The sequence below is a fragment of the Pristiophorus japonicus genome, chromosome 20, assembly GCF_044704955.1.
Source record: "Pristiophorus japonicus isolate sPriJap1 chromosome 20, sPriJap1.hap1, whole genome shotgun sequence".
In the NCBI taxonomy this organism is placed as follows: Eukaryota; Metazoa; Chordata; class Chondrichthyes; family Pristiophoridae; genus Pristiophorus; species Pristiophorus japonicus.
The window spans coordinates 5,186,465-5,207,071 of NC_091996.1; the positions used below are offsets into that span (position 1 = coordinate 5,186,465).

The 20,607-nt window shown below is 46.5% G+C and overlaps 1 protein-coding gene across 1 annotated transcript in view; it reads right to left on the reverse strand.

Moving 5' to 3' along the window:
- Window positions 1–166: 166 nt before the first annotated feature.
- The window catches only part of tbc1d13 (TBC1 domain family, member 13), a 58,554-nt gene continuing 38,113 nt past the window's right edge, over window positions 167–20,607 (reverse strand). The window contains exons 11-12 of the mRNA XM_070863586.1: window positions 13,930–14,031; window positions 167–5,823 (exon numbers count right to left, since the gene is read on the reverse strand). Of these exons, the coding sequence (XP_070719687.1) occupies window positions 5,758–5,823; window positions 13,930–14,031 (168 nt within the window). The 3' untranslated portion in view covers window positions 167–5,757. The remainder of the gene's footprint in view (window positions 5,824–13,929; window positions 14,032–20,607) is intronic.

Consider the following 20,607-nt stretch of genomic DNA (forward strand, 5'->3'; position numbering starts at 1 on the left):
AGAACGTGGGGTCAGAAGCTCAGCTGAAGGTCAAAGAGGACACCAAAGGTTGCAGCAAAAGGCCTATGACGGAGGAAAAGAGCAAACAGCAACCAACATTATAATGTCTGATACATTTTTTTAAATTAATTTTATTTCGAAACATAACAATTAACAATGTGCGCTTTGAACAGAATATTCTATCATTTTTTTTTCAATTCTAAAATTCTGTTGCAGACATTGAGCGCAATTTGTAATTTGTTAAAAAAGACAAGTGCACATTTTTTTGGGGAAAACACGGTATTAACAGTCTTTGAAATGTTGCACAGTGAGTAAACCTTCATTGAACAGATACACAATCTGGAGCTTATACGGAAGAAACTCAAACGAACTGGCTCCCAAATTCTTCATAAGGAGCAAGCGAGACTTGTGGTTTGTAGAAGATGCTGGGGTTTCTGTTACAGGTTGTTGGAATTTGGATAATGCTCCCCACTTATGGTTATAGTAAAGCGAATGGCATTGGTCCGGGGGGGGGGGGGGGGAGATACTAATCCAAGGTCACAATCAACTGCAAAAAAAATGATCCCTTTTGCCCGGTAAAAATAAAGTTGGCGCTGTAGATGCTTTTTCTTGTTGTGTTGCATTTCTGATGCATTGAGCTGGATTCTTTGACCTGTGCAAAATGCAGCAAACTAGAAACCAGCCACTTACTGAATGGCCAGCGTCAACCATGAATTAAGAGGCTACAATCGAAGCGATGCAAAAAATAAGTTACTGGCTCTTACAGTGCAATGTATTCCAGTTTCGATACATCATGCACCAGCAGTTGGGATTCATTCCCTCCTGCATTGTAATTTAGTGTCGGATCGGTCATGTTGCTGCCTTAATCGCCCGTTCTCGAATGATTTAATGAAGACACATAATCAGGTTCACAGGACTGCAATGGGCCACCTGTCCCCCAGTCCTGCTGACATTGATGGCACGGGTTTGGTACAGTTTACATGGAATAACAGTCACACAGAGAACGATAGGTTTATTTCATATATAGGATCCTATGGTGGTCGTCGCGACACCTCGGGGGATGTCACTAGCTTTGGTTCATGTTTCCAGGGGAATAGCTCTGGATCTATAGTGATTGTTAACCCCCTCCCCCCCCCCCAATTCAGTCACAAATGCTTGGGTCATTTTTTGTGGTTATTACAAATGATGGCGAGGGAATACATCAGTTGTCGTGCAACTGAGAAGTCGGGCATTGGCAGAGGTCAGGTATTCCAATTCGAAGGGAGGGAAAATTATTAGCTGCTGCCTCGCCGCTTAAATCCCCATCCCCCCCACCACCACCCACACACACACACCTTTCCGCAAAGAAACATCTGGGACGTGTGGAGAATTTGGTACCGTCTCTCTGGGAGAGTAGAACCACATCAGTTCTTCACCTAGATTCGGCCATGCCAGATCTGAGCCCGGCAGGTGTGCAGTCTCTCCATTGCTGGATCAGTGGCTCATCAACCCAGGAGCAATCCCCATCTATTAAGGACTGGGATCCTTCCCCACCCGGCTCCAGACAAGCCCCCCCCCCGCAAGCAGTGGGAAGTTTGGCAGCGCTTTCCTTTGGCCCGGTCCACTTGGCCAAAATCTGCCCCTCGGGGAAGCTGAGGGCAAGTGTCACAGGAAAGCAAGCTTGGAAGCAGAATCGTGCAGCCGAGAGCCTAATCCCACCCCCTCCCCACAAGCACCGTAACTACTGGGCTGCACGCAGACTGTGCGGCAAGACTCCTGCACTGTAACCCGGATAGTGAAAAGAATATCTATTACAACCAACGCCAGGCTAAGAAAAGCAATCAATATTCACTATAAGGCAGATACACAATTGTAGTTGGGTGAAAGTTGGTGTTATTGGTGTCTCAATCTAGATGAACACGATTCTAACCATTTTCAACTTACTTTCAATCGATTCGGAAATAATACTGTACAGTGACAGATACACCACCTTCGGCTGCTACATTTTCTGTTTATATTTAAGCTTATTTGAATGTTCTTTGTGCCAACACTGCCATTCCTCCTCCAACAGATATAGCTAAACAGTGTGCGTGAGACACAGGCTATTGGTTAAGTCTGAAGCAAGATGGAGGGAGAGAGACAGGCAGATACAGAGAGCGGGCGGGAAAGCAGAGTTGAGGCCAAGATCAGATCAGCCATGATCTTTATTGAATGGCGGAGCAGGCTCGAGGGGCCAAATGGCCTACTCCTATTTCTTGTGAGCATGTGAGAGAGAGAGACAGAACGAGAGATACATACGATGTGTGAGTGTCAATGAGTGAGAGACAGGCAGACAGATACAGAGAGAGTGAACAAGAAAAAACAGTCTGTTAAGTCTCACGCAAGGTGGGAGAGACAGGCAGATACAGTGCAACTTTGTGAGAGAACACGAGAGATACAGAGACACACCTTGCGCGTGAGAGGCAAACAGAAACTGGGACCAGCACTGCAGTCTTAGGGCAGTGTTAGTTTGCTTTGAAAGTCCACTGAATGCAGATCTACCCGCAATGATGTTGACCTTTCTACTAACCGAGTTAGGAGCGCGCAGTACTTTCATCAGAGGTCAACGAGGCAACTATATATTTTTTTAAAAACATCTTTTTGAAACTAAAATCTCAAAACTGCATTAACTGGAACAAGGTATAAAAGTTTAAAGAAAAAAAACATTTCCATTCACTGGTTCCCAAACAGGTAAGTGTTGTTTCAAACACCAGAACCGTTTCATATGCACTATTAGACACTGAGATATCGAGTATGTCCTTCAAATGCTTATCCAGAAGTTTGAGTTTCCACACACACACGAGGAATACGTAATATGCTGAATCACCACTAGTCTGACAGACACTGTGTCCCCACAGAATATCATCACAACTTTTGAAATTAAATCTTTGTATTCTTCAGCCCATAATCTGGCAAGAATTCAGCTTCTGACACAAACTTGCCTCACAACTGCAGGCGAGAATTGGCTCTGGAGCAAGAACCAGGCGGGTGAGGGAACAGAATGAGGCGTGTTCACCGTGAATGAACTTTGCTCGCAGGCACCATGAGTGGGGTGGGACAAAGATGGAGAAAGGAGACATCACATTGCAACGGCAGGTCCTGTCAAGGTAAGCTATCGTGGTAACCATGTCAAAACATCACTGGGCAGTTAGTTACGGCAGAAAATACAGGGGGGGGGGGGGGGGGGGATTTTAACTGCAGGCTGTGTGTTCCCTCCCAGTTTCTCCTCCATCACCAGCATTTTAATTCTGGTCAGTGCTGTGCTTTTTAAAAAGATGCCAGTAGTTCTGCCCGCTCTTGCCCACCTAACAGTGGAGAAAGTTTCCAGCTGGCTCCTCCATTCAAACTCGCTTGACTTCAGAGAGTGCCGGCCAACTGGTGCAGTAAGAGACTGAAAGGCCCTTCAATGTTAGGTGGATGGAGATGGGCAAACATTGGCACCTTAAAACCCACAGCTGGCACTGCCAGTGTTTGGGGGGGGGGGGTTATCTCAACAGGAAAGTTCCACTGTCAGGTGAAAGCTTTGGGACTTTGCACCGTCACAAATCACTTGCAATAATTATCAAAAGACAAAACCTCCCAATTGCACACACAGACACACACACACACACACACAGACGCTGATTTAACCCTGGCCAGGATGATTCTAAATGCATGCAAACATAGAAAAAAATAGAAAGGGGACATTTTCTGGACCCGTACATACAACACAAAACGCAGATAATTATTATCGACAGTCGACAGGTATATTGGATTGTGTGACACACACTCACTTCATCACGGAATGTGATATTCGCCAAAGGACATGTTGGGATTGTAGCTTCAATCAGCGCGAATGCCCAGAATGGGGAATTTAGCGCTGACGGTTTGGTCCCCAGTTATAATAACATTAACATTGTTTAAACGGACGATGATGCTTTTGCACCAGTGTGGGGGCAACTCAAGCCCCAAATCAGAAGTGACCCCTACTGGGAGATCATACACAAGCCTCGGAAACACGAGACGGTAACGGCGGTGGGTGAATGTGTTAGGTGTTACCAGCAAAACGAGATCCTCACATCAGTCCAACCACTTCTGTTGGGAGGGAAAGTTGCCTCGAAATTGAGGCGTCAGGGTGGTTGAGTATTAAGTAGCAGAAGGACGGGCAGATAAGAGACAACAAAAAAAGGGGTGCAAGTGGTTTAAGACAGTGGAGTTAAATTTAGCCAATATTAGCTACCGAACCTTTCACTTGTAGTTTGCAAAGCAGACGTTTTAAAGATCAGACGTGACAATTTCAGACACTTTTTCTCTCCACAGACAAACCGCTTCGCTACAGTTCTGATCTTGTGTCAGACCCCGGCGGGAGTCCTTCACAATTTGTAAACATTTCCTCGTCAGCGTTTAAACAGAACTGTGAATTCTCTGATAATTCCCTGGTGTTTAAACAAACATAAAATAAGAAATTAAAAAAAAAAACAGAAAATGCTGGAAATACATTTTCAAAAGCATTTTCTGTTTTTATTTCAGATTCCAACATCCTCAGTATTTTGCTTTGGTAAAATAAGCAAGACTCCGGGGTGGGATTTAAGAGAATTGGGATTGTCGTGACTGATTTCAATGTACCCAAAGCCACTTGGGTTTAACCCCTCCTCCCTACAGGTAATATAAAAGGACTTCACATGGGAGATTGGAGTGTAGGCAAAAGCTTAAATATAGATGGAATTGTAGTGATACGACTTATGGCCCCAATGAGGTTTAGCGAATCTCAGTATCTGTGCTGAGTATCAGTCATTAGCTCTGATACAGCAGCTGAAATTTCAAGAAACAAGGCGTTCTGTATTTTGTCTGTAATTACTGCAATCATCAGACCTCTTAGTCAGAAAACTCAATCGATATGAAACCCATAGTCATTCCAATGTCCCTTGTGGCAGCAAAAAAAAAAGGCTTCTGGCATTGCTCTCTAGTGGCACACTGTGGCAGATCCAAGTACTGCAAGAAGCGAGGGGAGGGCTTGGGGGTAGACCTGCAAAATATCGGCTTAGATTTTTTAAAATCAGTCACCTCCTGGTCCTCCAAAAACACACCAAAATTCTCAATTCTTGTGACTGTATTGCAGTCGATACTGAAGACCCAGGAAACCTCACTGCACTCTGCAGCACTCCAGACAAGCGAGGGGTTTACAGTTTGCATTTCAAAGCAACATTTAGCTCTAATGTTTTTTTTGGACAATTCAGATCGAAGTTCCTGGTTTCAGTGACTTGAGCTTTTCACCCACTTATGCTCAAGGTTAAGCCGTCACAGGGCCCCAAGCCCCGATATTTCCATCACAGCACCACCGAAGGAAACCCTCTTGTGCCGACAGAGAGTTGCAGCAGGTCTGTGATGAGGATTGTATTTATGAATTTATCTCGCTACCACATTCTTTCATTGGAGGAAAGGTTGATGCCTTCATTCGGAGTGCAATTTCAAGTGACTTGCACGATTAGTGTTCATCCATTCACATTGTAGAGAGGGGATGGGGCGGGGGGGGAAAGAGGGGGCTTTGCAAGATTGCACAGTACAGAGTAATAGACCTCCTTTAGTCTCACACTGCACTGCGGTGTGGAGAAGCTTTCCTGGAAGGCACTGCAGAGGCAGATTTGGTCATTTGCCCCACTGTATATTGTGTGTGTGTGTGTGTGTGTGTGTGTGTGTGTGTGTGTGTGTGTGTGTGTGTGGGGGGACGTTTCCTGGAATATCGAGAGGATTTGGACTTCGCTATGCAGAATCCTGGAGTTCTTTCGCTTTCTTTAGGATCTGGTCGACATCAGAAATGGGATAATCCTAGTCGTGGGTGGGTGGAGAGAAGAGAAAGAGAGAGTTAAATATACTGTGTTAGTCAGTGAAACGCCTCCATTGATCATAATACAACACAACGTCTATACCTTTCAAAAGACTTGCATTTATATAGAAAGATATTCATAGAATATATTTATATATCACCTTTCAGGACCTCCCAAAGTGCTTTTATAACGAAGTACTTTTAAAAAAAAAAGTGTAGTCACTGTTGTAATGTAGAAAACGCAGCGGCTAATTTGCGCACAGCAAGCTCCCACAAACAACAAGATAATGAGCAGATTAATTGTTTTTTGTGATGTTGGCTGAAGGATAAATGTTAGCCCAGCACACTGGAGAGAACTCCCCTGCTCTTCTTCGAAATAGTGCCATGGGATCTTTTACATCCACCTGAGAGAGCAGAAGGAGCCGTGGTTTAACATCTCATCCGATACACGGCACCTCCGACAGTGCAGCGTCCCTCAGTACTGCCCCTCCGACAGTGCAGCGTCCCTCAGTACTGCCCCTCCAACAGTGCGGTGCTCCCTCAGTACTGCCTCTCCGACAGCGCGGCGCTCCCTCAGCACTGCCCCTCCGACAGTGCGGCGCTCCCTCAGCACTGCCCCTCCGACAGTGCGGCGCTCCCTCAGCACTGCCCCTCCGACAGTGCGGCGCTCCCTCAGCACTGCCCCTCCGACAGTGCGGCGCTCTCTCAGTATCGCCCCTCCGACAGTGCGGCGCTCCCTCAGTACTGACCCTCCGACAGTGCGGCGCTCCCTCAGTACTGCCCCTCCGACAGTGCGGCGCTCCCTCAGTACTGCCCCTCCGACAGTGCGCCACTCCCTCAGTACTGCCCCTCCGACAGTGCGGCGCTCCCTCAGTATCGCCCCTCCGACAGTGCGGCGCTCCCTCAGTACTGCCCCTCCGACAGTGCGGCGCTCCCTCAGTACTGCCCCTCCGACAGTGCGGCGCTCCCTCAGTACTGCCCCTCCGACAGTGCGGCGCTCCCTCAGTACTGTACTGGGAATGTCAGCCTGGATTTTTGTGCTCAAGTCCCTGGAATGGGACTTGAATCCACAACCTTCTGACTCAGGGGTGAGAGTGCAACGCACTGAGCCACGACTGACACCTAAACGCACAACTCACAAACACCAAAACATTGCGTAAAGTACGTGGCCCAGTTTTGTATCCTGCTAAAATGTTAAAATAAACTTACCCGCTCGTCCTGCTGTTCGGAACAAAGCCAGGCCTCCTTTGCCAGTTTGGTGCTGCGGTTAATGCAGGTGGGTTTGCTTTGGTGATGGCCGGTGCTTACCGGGAGCCGGGTGCAGCTGTTTGAACTTTGCTTCAGCAGCTTGCGGCTTAGCCAAGAGAGCAGGCGTGACCGGATCAAAGAATCACAGAAATTTACAGTTATTCGGCCCAACGTGCCTGTGCCGGCTCTTCGAAAGAGCGATCCAATTAGTTCCATTCTCCGGCTTTTTCCCCGTAGCCTTGCAAATTTTTCCTTTTCAAATATTTATCCAATTCCTTTTTGAAAGTTACTACTGAATCTGCTTTCACCGCCCTTTCGGGCAGCGCGTTTCTCCCCCCCCCCCCCCTAAAAAAACCTCTCCTCATCTTGTCTCCCGCGTGGATTGCAGCCCAAGTCGGGTGCGATCGCATGCTCGTGGAATAAATTCCCCATCCCGTGTACGAGCATGCGACTGGGATGTCACATGGTGGTGACATCACCACCGCAGGTCAGGGCTATAAATAGAGCTGGAACGCCGGGCCCTGGAACGCCATGGGCGAAAGTGCGTCGAATGAGGGTGCAGGGCCCAGAAGAGCCGAGGGGCCCAGGGGCAACGTGGACCAGCCCACACTGCAATAGGTGTGCGCACTAGTTCCGTACAGCAGACCAGGTCTCCAGTGGTACTGGTTCAACCCTCGCCACTGGATAGAGGCCGAGCTCTGTCCAACCCGTGTGGCGGCTGATGTGCAACGGTCACCACACGTTAAAAAAAATCCACGCACAGGCATCTTCCACCCCCTCAACTGGAGTTCAGGACTGGAACATCGGGTCCTTCATTGAAACATCTGTGAACTCGTGTGGAAGCAAGTCGTCCTCGTTCGAAGGACCGCCAATGATGATGATGCAACCCTCGTGGGGGAATCTAGAACTCGGGGGGCTGGTTTTAGAGTAAGGGGTCGGCCATTTAAAACGGAGACGAGGAGAAATTTCTCTCGGAGGGTCGCGAATCTGTGGAGTTCTCTGTCCCAGAGAGCTGTGGAGGCTGGGTCATTGAATATATTTAAGGTGGAGAAAGACAGATTAGTGAACAATAAGGGAGCAAAGGGTTATGGGGAGCGGGCGGGCAGGGAAGTGGAGCTGAGGCCAAGATCAGATCAGCCATGATCTTATTGAATGGCTGACTCTTGCTCCTATTTCTTATGTTCTTAGATCTGTGCATTTAAATAATTCAGGCACCATTTTCAGAGGCAGATTATAGGATGGAGTGATTTTTTTTAAGATAGCAAAAGTCGAATGCAAGATCTCTCATCACTGGGTGAAGTAATCCTCATTCTTTTAATTCACAGTACGTCTCGTCCTTAAGGAAAGAAAGACTTACATTTATATAGTGCCTTTCACGACCATCGGAGGTCTCAAAGTGTTTACAGCCAATGAAGTACTTTTGAAGTGTAGTCACTGTTGTAATGTGGGAAACGCAGCAGCCAATTTGTGCACAGCAAGCTCCCACAAACAGCAATGTGATAATGACCAGATAATGTTTTTTTTTTGTTATCTTGATTGAGGGATAAATATTGGCCAGGATACCTGGGATAACTCCCCTACTCTCCTTCGAAATAGCGCCATGGGATATTTTAGGTCCACCTGAGAGAGCAGACGGGGCCTCGGTTTAACGTCTCATCCGAAAGACGGCACCTCCGACAGTGCAGCACTCCCTCAGCACTGCACTGGGAGGGTCAGCCTGGATTTTTGTGCTCAAGTCCCTGGAGTGGGACTCGAACCCACAACCTTCTGACTCAGAGGCGAGTATGCTGCCCACTGAGTCACTGGCTGACACTTAAGGAGCTGAATCTGCATGGCATGCCCCAACCCTCCCGCCAAACCATCCCGTGCCCTGGAAAAGATTCTCTGAGTGGGAATCACAGGCTCGAGAGTCTCCCAAGACAGAATTCCATGCTTCCCTGTGCAGTCTGGCTTACAGCAAGAGGACCAGAATTTTTGCACGAAAGGTACCAGAGTGAAAATTCTGACTGCTAATACGGTCACAACAACTTGCATTTATATAGCGCCTTTAACGTGGTAAAACATCCCAAAGCGCTTCACAGGAGCGTTACCGGGCAAAACGTGACACCGAGCCACATGAAAAAATGTTCGGACAGGTGACCAAAAGCTCGGTCAGAGGTAGGATTTGAGGACTATCTTAAAGGAGAAGACAGGCAGAGAGGTTTAGCGAGGGAATTCCCGAGCTTAGGGCCTGTGGGCTGAAGGTTCTCCTCCAAGTCAGGATGGTGTGTGACTTGGAGGGGAACTTGGAGGTGATGGTGTTCTCATTAGCTTGCTGCCCTTGTCCTCCTAGGTGGTAGAGCTCGTGGGTTTGGGAGGTGCTATTGAAGAAGTGAGTTTGCTGCAGTGCATCTTGTAGATGGTGCACACTGCAGCCACCGGTGCGATGGTGCTGGAGGGAGTGAATGTTGAAGGTGGCGGATAGGGGGGCCAATCAAGCGGCTGCTTTGTCCTGGATGGTGTCGAGCTTCTTCAGTGTTGTTGGAGCTGCACTCATCCAGGCAAGTGGAGATTATTCCATCACCCTCCTGATTTGTGCCTTGTAGATGGTGGAAAGGCTTTGGGGAATCAGGAGGTGGGACACTCGCCGCACAATACCCAGTTTCTGACCTGCTCTTGTAGCCACAGCATTTATGTGACTGGTCCAGTTAAGTTTTTGGTCAATGGTGACCCCCAGGGTGTTGATGGCGAGGGACTTGACGATGGTAATGCCGTTGAATGTCAAGGGGCGGTGGTTAGACTATCGCTTGTTGGAGATAGTCATTGCCTGGCACGAATGTTACTTGCCACTTATCAGCCCAAGCCTGAATGTCGTCCAGGTCTTGCTGGATGTAGGCATGGACTGCTCCATTATCTGAAGAGTTGCGAATGGAACTGAACACCGTGCATCATCAGCAACGGTAATTAATAAACCAGATGGGTTTTTATGACAATCCGGTAGTTACTGATACTAGCTTTAGTCCAGATTTATTTAATTAACGGAACTGAAATTCCCCAGCTGCCATGGTGGGTGAACAAGTAGACAAAGGAACACATATGTTTGAGTCATACATTCTGTTCTTATTTTTATACCATTATAAATTTGCATGTCCACAAAGAGTTTCTCCCTCGCTACCCTGTCAATTTCTTTCAAAATCCTAAAAAATCTTAATCATAAGAATATAAGAATTAGGAGCAGGAGTGGGCTATGTGGCCCCTCGAGCTTCTCCGCCATTCAATATCATGGCCAATCTTCGACTTAAACTCCACTTTCCTGCCTGATCCCCCATATCCCTCGATTCCCCTAGAATCCAAAAATCTATCGATCTCAGCCTTGAATATACTCAATGATTCAGAATCCACAGTCCTTTGGGGTAGAGAATTCTAAAGATTCACAACCCTCTGAGTGAAGAAATTCCTCCTCATCTTAGTCTTAAATAGCTGACCCCTTATCCTGAGACTGTGCCCCCTATTTCTAGACTCTCCAGCCCGGGGGAAACAACCTCTCAGCATCTACACTGTCAATCCGCCTCAGAATCTTATATGTTTCAATGAGATCACCTCATTCTTCTAAATTCCAGAGAGTGTAGGCCCAATCTACTCAATCTCTCCTCAGATAACAACCCTCTCATCCCAGGAATCAATTTAGTGAACCTTCGCTGCACTGCCTCTAAGGCAAGTATATCCTTCCTCAGTTAAGGGAACCAAAACTGTCTCTCCTCATAATCTAACCCTGGTAACATTCTGGTGAATCTGCACTGCCCTCTTTCCAAGGCCAATGCTAAGATGCGGTGCCCAGAACTGTACACAGTGCTCCAGATGTGGTCTTACCAGGGCTTTGTACAGCTGTAGCAAAACATTTCCCCCCATTATATTCTAGCCCTCTAGTTATAAAGGCCAACAACTCGTGTGGGGTATTTTCTATGTAAAATGCCTATGTAATCATGTCACACTGTAATTACACCCTCCCACCAGCAGTGGCGCTGCAATGGCTCCTCTGGCGGGAGACTGCAATCATAGCGTGACGTTTACATACGCAGTTTCCATTACAACTGCGGAAATAGGAATACATAATAGGAAAAGTTGGCAGGAAATGTGCTGGATGCAAGATGCTAAATGTATTCGGTACAGATGGAAAGATAGGTACGAATGAGTAGGACACTTTTTCAACCTGTGCGAAAAAATTTGACGCTTGTAAATTTGAAAATCTTTCTTGAAAGTCACTGAGGTGACAAGTTAGTGATTGCAGAAGGCGAATTTAAAAGGAAAATATTGGGACAAAAATCGCGGTCTTTATTGTCGTGTACGATGTGTGCATGCACCCATAGAAGCCCCGCAAGTTCCGATTCCCGGCGCGCGATGCGCATGCATCAAAATCGGGCACTTCTGAACGGTCAACATTTCTTTTGAAGGGGGGAGGGGGGGGGGAAGAGCTTTCGCGGGCAGAGATTTGGGCTATTTGCCCAACTCTTGCCCAGTGAATGTTCTTCAAACTCTTACGCCTGGTAAAAGCATCAAGCCTACTTTTACCAGTGTGAGTTTTAAAAGATAGAAAAATAAAATATCACTAATGTTTATATTAAAAACCCTGTCCATTTAGGTAAGTTTATTTTTACCGCTATTAAAACATTTTAAAAAATTCAAAAAATATATTTTTTTTAAATCAAAAACATTCAATTTCAATTAATTTTAAATATGTGAAGTGTTTTTATTTATTTAAAATGATTGTGTGTTTTTGGGGTGTTCCCATTCACAGTAACGGTGATCTCCGTACAAACGGAACTCACCATTGCTGTGAATGGGGATACGTATTCCCATTGGTTGGTCCGGCCAACATGATCCCAGGCTGCAAACATGTTCCTGGAATACGTTGGTCCCCACGCTGGGCTATGCATCTAGGCCTTGGAGCGAAAGTGTTCGTTCTTCTGGGACCACCAGGTATTTTCGTTAAAAAAATTTTGGTCGGAGTCATTCGCCCGTAGAAAGCGCAATTTTTGGCCCATTTTGGGTATTTTTCCCAACCACATGATACAAATGCCTAGCTGCTCTTTTTGAATGTACTGTTGTCCTTTCTGAGCTGTTTCTCTGCCAAAGCTTCATGTGGCCCTACAGGACACAGGCGTTCTCGGATGAAGTGTGTGACTGTTCCAGCTCCCCTCCCTGTGTAAACACCAGTTGTGTGTTAGCATAGCTGCACTGAGGAAAGGTTGAGGGGGTTGGTACTCTACTCATTGGAATGCAGAAGAATGAGAGGTGATCTTATCGAATGAGAGGTGATCGTATAAGATGATGAGGGGGTTTGACAAGGTGGATGCAGAGAGGATGTTTTCATTGATAGGGGAGACTAGAACTAGAGGGCATGATCTCAGAATAAGGGGCCACCCATTTAAAACTGAGATGAGGTGGAATTTCTTCTCTCACAGGGTTGTAAATCTGTGGAATCCACTGCCTCAGAGAGCTGTGGAAGCTGGGACATTGAATAAATTTAAGACAGAGAGAGGCAGTTTCTCCTGATAAGGGATTCAGGAGTTATGGGGAGCGGGCAGGGAAGTGGACCTGAGTCCATGATCGGATCAGCCATGATCGTATTAAATGGCGGAGGAGGCTCAAGGGGTCGTATGGCCTACTCCTGCTCTTATTTCTTATGTTCTTATGACAACAGGAGCTAGAAAGCGGTGTTAAAGACGCACTCAAGTCAGACTGGTGCACCAGTCAGGCTCCTGGGTCTGTTGGTGAGGGACCTGTCTGGAGCTGTGATCAATGCACAAGTGAAGGAGACATAGCTGCCCATTATCACTGACAACAGTTATTGCTATTAAAAACAGACAATGCTGGAAACACGCAGCAGGTCAGGCAGCATCCGTGGAGAGAGAGAGAAGAGTTGGGCCTTGTTCCTTGAACGCAAGTCCATTCACCGCCACCCTGGCTGAACTTGCTCTCGCACTGAACCACTGCTTCTTTAACTTTGCTCACTTGCCCCAAATAAAAGGTGTCACTGTGGGAACCCTTGTGGGTCCTAGCCATGCCTGTCTTTCTGCAGGATTCATGGAACATTATTTGTTCCAGTCCTAATCATGTTCCCCTTCCTCACCTGCATTACAACAGTGACCGCATTTCGAAAGTACTTCATTGGCTGTAAATTGCTTTGGGACATCTTGAGGTGGTGAAAGGCGCTATATAAATGCAAGTCTTTCTTTTTCTTTCCTTCTCCATTTCAGGTACTGTCGGAGGTGCCGTCTTTCAGATGAGACATTAAACCGAGGCCCCGTTTGCTCTCAGGTGGACGTAAAAGATCCTATGGCACTATTTTGAAGAGCAGGAGTTCTCCAATATTTATCCCTCAACCGACATCACTAAAACAGATTATCTGGTCATTCCCACATTGGTGTGTGTGGGAGCTTGCTGTGTGCAAATTGCCTGCCACGTTTCCTACATTAGAACAGTGACTATACTCCAAAAAGTACTTCATTGGCTTAAAGCGCTTTGAGATGTCCCAAGGTCGTGAAAGGCGCTATATAAATGCAAGTCTTTCTTTAGATGTTGAGTGTTTGCAGCATTTTCTGTTTTTATTTCAGATTTCCAGCACCCGCAGTATTTTGCTTTTGTAAAATGTGCTCATTTTATTAAAGTTTGCCGAGTCTATTAATTTGTTTAAAATCGAACCAAATGAGAGAGACATCACAGAAAAGGAGAAACTGCCGCTGCAGTTTAGCTGTGAAAGACATCACTCTCCCACCCTCATCAAAGCAAACTATAAAATGCTCGAGATCCGACCCCCCCCCCACCCCGCCTGTGGCCTTTTTCAAAAGTCACATTAGAGAGATTTCTAATACAGTACTCACCAAATACTGGTGCTTTTGGACAGTGAAATCCCCCACCTGATCTTTGGAGATGGGACACAGAGATACCTCCCAGCGAGCTGCTTTTCGAAAGGAACCCACTGTCTGATGAGAGGAAGTCACTTATCAAGTTTGATGAAAATAGAAGCATTTTGTTCATGAGAAAAGAAACTTATTGAGGTGACATGTCCAACATTTAGAAATAGGAGTATGCACTGACAGAGAGACAGACACACACAGAGACAGACACACAGACAGGCAGATCGAGAAAGACAGACAAAGACAGATACACACAGACAGAGACAGACACACAGAGACAGGCAGAGAGAGAAAGACAGACACACACACCCAGACAGAGACAGAGACAGGCAAAGAAAGACAGGCAGAGAAAGACACACAAGCAAAAGTAGACAGACACACACAGACAGAGGTAAAAGAAAGACTGGCATCTATATAGCGCCTTTCATGACCACTAGCCGTCTCAAAACGCTTTATAGCCAATGAAGTATTTTTTGAGGTGTAGTCACTGTTGTATTGTGGGAAACGCAGCAGCGAACTTGCACACAGCAAGATCCCACAAACAGCAATATGGTAACGACCAGATAATCTGTTTTAGTGATGATGAGTGAGGGATAAATATTGGACAGGACATCGGGGATAACTGCCCTGCTCTTCTTCCAAATAGTGCCAGGGGACCTTTTACGTCCACCCGAGAGGGCAGACGGGACCTCGGTTTAACATCTCATCCGAAAGACAGCATTTCCAACAGTGCAGCGCTCCCTCAATACTGCACCGGAGTGTCAGCTTAGATTTTTTTTACGTGCTCAAGTTCCTGGAGTGGGGACTTGAACCCGCAACCTTCTGACTCAGAAGCAAGAGTGCTACCCACTGAGCCACGACTGAAAAGGCCGACAAACACACACAGACTGAGAGCTAGACATCCGCACACACAGAAAGCACAAATACAGGCAAAGGCAGACAGAGACACTGGTAAAGACTGAGACAGGCAGCCACATACAACCTCGGGCAAAGGCAGACAGATACACAGGCAGGGACTGAGATAGGCAAACACACAGACACAGACAGGTAGACAACAAACAAACACAGGTAGACAGTCACACAGACACATACATGTAGATAGACACAGACAAAGGTAGATAGACACACATATGCAAGCAGAGACACACTCAGACTCCAGTATGAAGTATGCCCATTTTTGATGAGAGGAAGTTATAGGCTGAGGTTTCATAAAATTCCAGTATTACATTATTAAGTTATAGAGAAACAGGTCATAGATCTTGGCAAGCTGCCATTTAACAGGTCAGAGGACAAGTTACTAGATGTCTGACTGAACATGTTTTCGATCTGTTGAGGTGATGGTGAAGGCGTACGACAAATCGGTAGTTTTTTTTTAAAAAGCCACCACCTTCAGGCAGCAGAGATTGGAAAAACAAAGCAAATATAAAGGAAGACAAAACGGAGGGGAATTTAATTATTTTTTTAAAAAGGGAGGAAACGGGGAGAAAAATTATCCTAACTAACATTTCCGATTGTTAATGAGCAGATTCCCCGTGATAGGGAGTGGATTTGTTGCAATGACTTGACACAAATCATTCTAATATATATATAAATATATATATATATAATATATAAAAAACGAGATGGCCATTTGCTACTATGACACAGTTGTGAAACGAAGAGATGACTTTTGAGAAGGAGTTTAACCAACATTTTAACTCCCCCCACCCCCCCCCCTCACCACTTCATAAGAAATAGGAGCAGGAGTAGGCCATTCAGTCCCTCGAGCCTGCTCCGTCATTCAATGAGATCATGGCTGTCTCCACAAGATCCTACAAATCTCCTGGGAGGACAGACGCACCCATCCCCAGCATTGAAGCACTGACCACACTTGATCAGCTCCGCTGGGCAGGCCACACTGTTCTCATGCCAGACACGAGACTCCCAAAGCAAGCGTTCTATTCGGAACTCCTTCATGGAAAACGTGCCAAAGGTGGGCAGAGGGAACGTTACAAGGACACCCTCAAAGTCTCCCTGAAAAAGGGCAACATCCCCACCGACACCTGGGAGTCCCTGGCCAAAGACCGCCCTAAGTGGAGGAGGAGCGTCAGAGGGCGCTGAGCACCTCGAGTCTCATCACCGAGAGCGTGCAGAAACCAAGCGCAGGCAGCGGAAAGAGCGTGCGGCAAACCAGTCCCACCCACCCTTCCCCTCAACAATTATCTGTCCCACCTGTGACAGGAACTGTGGTTCTCATATTGGACTGTTCAGTCACCTAAGGACTCATTTTAAGAGTGAAAGCAAGTCTTCCTCGATTCCAAGGGACTGCCTATGATAATGATAATGGATGAGGCGGATCCGAGATCACCTTCGTGTGACTGAAGCCACAAACCTCCTCCCCCGACCAGGATGTCCCTGCCCCTCCCCTCCCCCCAATTTTAAGATTGTAAATGAACAATCCCCTCTAATCTTTATTTTCCCCTATGTGGGCCCTTTAACTGGCTGTGCGGATTATTCAAATTTTCGCAAGAGCGCGGTATCTTCAGTGTAAAAGCGGACGAGTGGGCTGTGCAGGAGACTCACGGCTTAGCGGGAAAGTTCGCTGCACCTTGGACAAGCAGTGTAGTCAACTGGTAAAAATGATACCGGAGAACCACTCTGGTGTCACGATCGGTTTGGGGCCACTGCGATATTCGCCGTAGGTTTAAGGATCTCACTCAGTCTAAAAATGTTACCGTTAATATAGCACAACAGAATGAGCAGGTGGTTAACACCCACAACCTCACTTAAATCCACAATGATTTTAAGTGCAAGTCACTTGGGTGCAATTGTACACGGTGAAACATCACTCCAGACACAAGCCTCAGACCAGTATTTCATCGCAGGGTCATTAAGAGATTCACTTTAAGACTTCCATCTAATAGCGATGTTAATTAACTGTGAACCTAACCTTTCCATCACCCTTCTCTCCACACATGGATCTCAAACCATTTTTTATCTGATTCCAACTTTCTCCTTTGGAAAAAAAAAGGTATTTTTATCAAACTTTCCTGATAGAACCAGCTCTGCTACTCTCAGGCTGAGAGTAATCACGCTCCGACACTTCTGCCATCCTGAAACTGACCAGCAGGTGGTGCGCAAGAGCTCCATCATGGCACAGACTGGGCACCACAGCACGTGGTGGGGGGCACTGGGTACTGATCCAACCTCCCCCACTCCATGTCATGCCTTGGTACATCCGAGTGCCCCTCCTGCTCCATTGTTATTCTCGAATTGTTAGGTCACACGCCACACAACACTTGAGAAACTGGACACCATCCAGGACAAAGCAGCCCGCTTGATTGGCACCCCATCCACCACGTTCAACACTCACTCCCTCCACCACCGGCGCCCCCTGGCTGCAGTGTGTACCATCTACAAGATGCACTGCAGCAACTCGCCAAGGCTTCTTCGGCAGCACCTCCCAAACCCACCGCCTCTACCACCTAGAAGGACAAGGGCAGCAGGCACATGGGAACACCACCACCTCCACGTTCCCCTCCCAGTCACACACCATCCTGACTTGGAAATATGTCATTGTTCCTTCATCATCGCCAGGACAAAATCCTGGAGCTCCCTCCCTAACAGCACTGTGGGAGCACCTTCACCACACGGACTGCAGCGGTTCACCACCACCTACTCGAGGGCAATTAGGGATGGGCAATAAATGCTGGCCTTGCCAACAACACCCACATCCCAGGAACGAATAAAAAAAAAAGTCTTCTCACACCAACACACTTTGAAGTCTAGCAAGCCTGCTCGACAGCCGGCCAGTGTTCAAGAGAGGATTTCGGATAACTTGTCTTCCGGGTATCCTTTGCCTGTCTTCCTTCGAGTGTCTGGCTGGTGTTGGAGCCCAGCTATTTTGTGAAGTCCAGGCAGAAGCCCAATTCAGTGGTGGCACTGCTCCTTATATATCCTTGTGGTATATACCAATGATTTAGACTTGAGGGGGTATGATTAAGAAGTCTGCAGAGGATACAAAAATTGGCTGTGTGGCCGTTGCACACCAGCCACCACACGGGCTTGGACGGAGCAACGTCTTGGTCCAGTGACGAGGGTATCCAAGACGACTGGAGACCAGGCTCTGCCACATGTGCCAATACACACATACACAAACTCAAACATACTCCTACTGTCCTCCTTCCTTCCTCCTTCTCACAGGACCTCTCTCTACGTGGAATTCATAGTCGGCAATGTGGGCATCACGACCTCGCTATTGGCCCGTGCTGCACCTTCCCTTGGTCTTGACCACGCTGCTCCACCTCTGGACTCCGACCTCTCCGCTCCTCCATGCCTTGTCCGTCCTCTCCTCTTCTGACCTTCGCTCCACGTCGCTTCCGACAGGATTAATAAACGATCTCCTAGCAAAGGATCCTCTAGGAATGAGTGACCATAACATGGTTGAATTTCAAATTCAGTTGGAGGGTGAGAAAGTTGGATCTCAAACCAGTGTCCTAAGCTTAAATAAAGGAGACTACAAAGGTATGAGGGCAGGATTGGCTAAAGTGGACTGGGAAAATAGACTAAAGTATGGGGGGGTTGATGAGCAGTGGCAGACATTTAAGGAGATATTTCATAACTTGCAACAAAAATATATCCCAATGAGAAGGAAAGATTGTGCAGAGAAGGGATAACCATCCGTGGCTAACTAAGGAAATAAGGGAGGGTATCGAATTGAAAACAAGGGCACACAATGTGGCCAAGACTAGTGGGAGGCCAGAGGATTGTGAAACTTTTAAAAGCCAGCAAAGAACAAGTTAAAAAATGATAGAGAGGGAAGATAGATTCTGAAAGTAAACTAGCACAAAATCTAAAAACAGATAGTAAGAGTTTCTACAGATACATAAAAAGGAAAAAAGAGTGGCTAAAGTAAATGTTGGTCCCCTAGAGGATGAGACTGGGGAATTAATAATGGGGAACAGGGAAATGGCAGAGACATTGAACAAATATTTTGTATCAGTCTTCACAGTAGAAGACACTAAAAATATCCCTATAGTGGATAATCAAGGGGCTATAGGGAGGGAGGATCTTAATACAATCACTGTCACTAATGAAGTAGTACTCGGTAAAATAATGGGACTAAAGGCGGACAAGTCCCCTGGAGCCGACGGCTTACATCCTACGGTCTTAAAAGAAGTGGCTGCAGAGATAGTGGATGCATTGGTTGTAATCTACCAAAATTCCCTGGATTCTGGGGCGGTCCCAGCAGATTGGGAAACTGCAAATGTAACGGCCCTATTTAAAAAAGGAGGCAGACAAAAAGCAGGAAACTATAGACCAGTTAGCCTAACATCTGTCGTTGGGAAAATGCTGGAGTCCATTATTAAGGAAGCAATAGCAGGATATTTGGAAAAACATCATTCAATCAAGCAGAGTCAGCATGGTTTTATGAAGGGAAATCATGTTTGACAAATTTGCTGGAGTTCTTTGAGGATGTAACAGGCAGGGTGGACAAGGGAGAACCAGTGGATATGGTGTATTGGATTTCCAGAAAGCATTCGATAAGGTGCCACATAAAAGGTTACTGCACAAGATAAAAGTTCACGGGGTTGGGGGTAATATATTAGCATGGATAGAGGATTGGCTAACTAACAGAAAACAAAGAGTCGAGATAAATGGGTCATTTTTCTGTTGGCAAACAGTGACTAGTGGGGCTGCTGTGGGGATCAGTGCTGGGTCCTCAACTATTTACAATCTATAATAATGACTTGGATGAAGGGACCGAGTGTAATGTAGCCAAGTTTGCTGATGATACAAAGGTGGGAAAGCAAACTGTGAGGAGGACACAAAAAATCTACAAAGGGATATAAACAGGCTAAGTGAGTGGGCAAATATTTGGCAGATGGAGTATAATGTGGGAAAATGTGAGGTTATCCACTTTGGCAGAAAAAATAGAAAAGCAAATTATAATTTTAAAGAGAGAAAAATTACAAAGTGCTGCAGTACAGATGGACCTGGGGGTCCTTGTGCATGAAACACAAAACGTTAGTATGCAGGTACAGCAAGTAATCTGGAAGGCAAATGGAATGTTGAATTTTATTGCAAGGGGAAGAGAGTATAAAAGCAGAGAAGTCCTGCTACAACTGTACAGGGTATTGGTGAGGCCACACCTAGAGTTCTGCGTACAGTTTTGGTCTTCGTATTTAAGGAAGGATATACTTGCATTGGAGACTGTTCAGAGAAGGTTCACTAGGTTGATTCCGGAGATGAGGGGGTTGACTTATGAAGGTAGGTTGAGTAGGTTGGGCCTATACTCATTGGAGTTCAGAAGAATGAGAGGTGATCTTATCGAAACATATAAGCTAATGAGGGGGCTGGACAAAGTGGGTGCAGAGGGGATATTTCCACTGATAGGGGAAACTAAAACTAGGGGACATAGTCTCAGAATAAGGGGCCACGCATTTAAAACTGAGATGAGGAAGGATTTCTTCTCAGAGGGTTGTAAATCTGTGGAATTCTCTGCCCCAGAGAGCTGTGGAGGCTGGGTCATTGAACTAGAGAGGGTACAGAGGAGATTTACGAGGATGTTGCCTGGACTGGAGAATTTTAGCTATGAGGAAAGATTGGATAGGCTGATTTTGTTTTCCTTGGAACAGAGGAGGCTGAGGGGAGACCTTATTG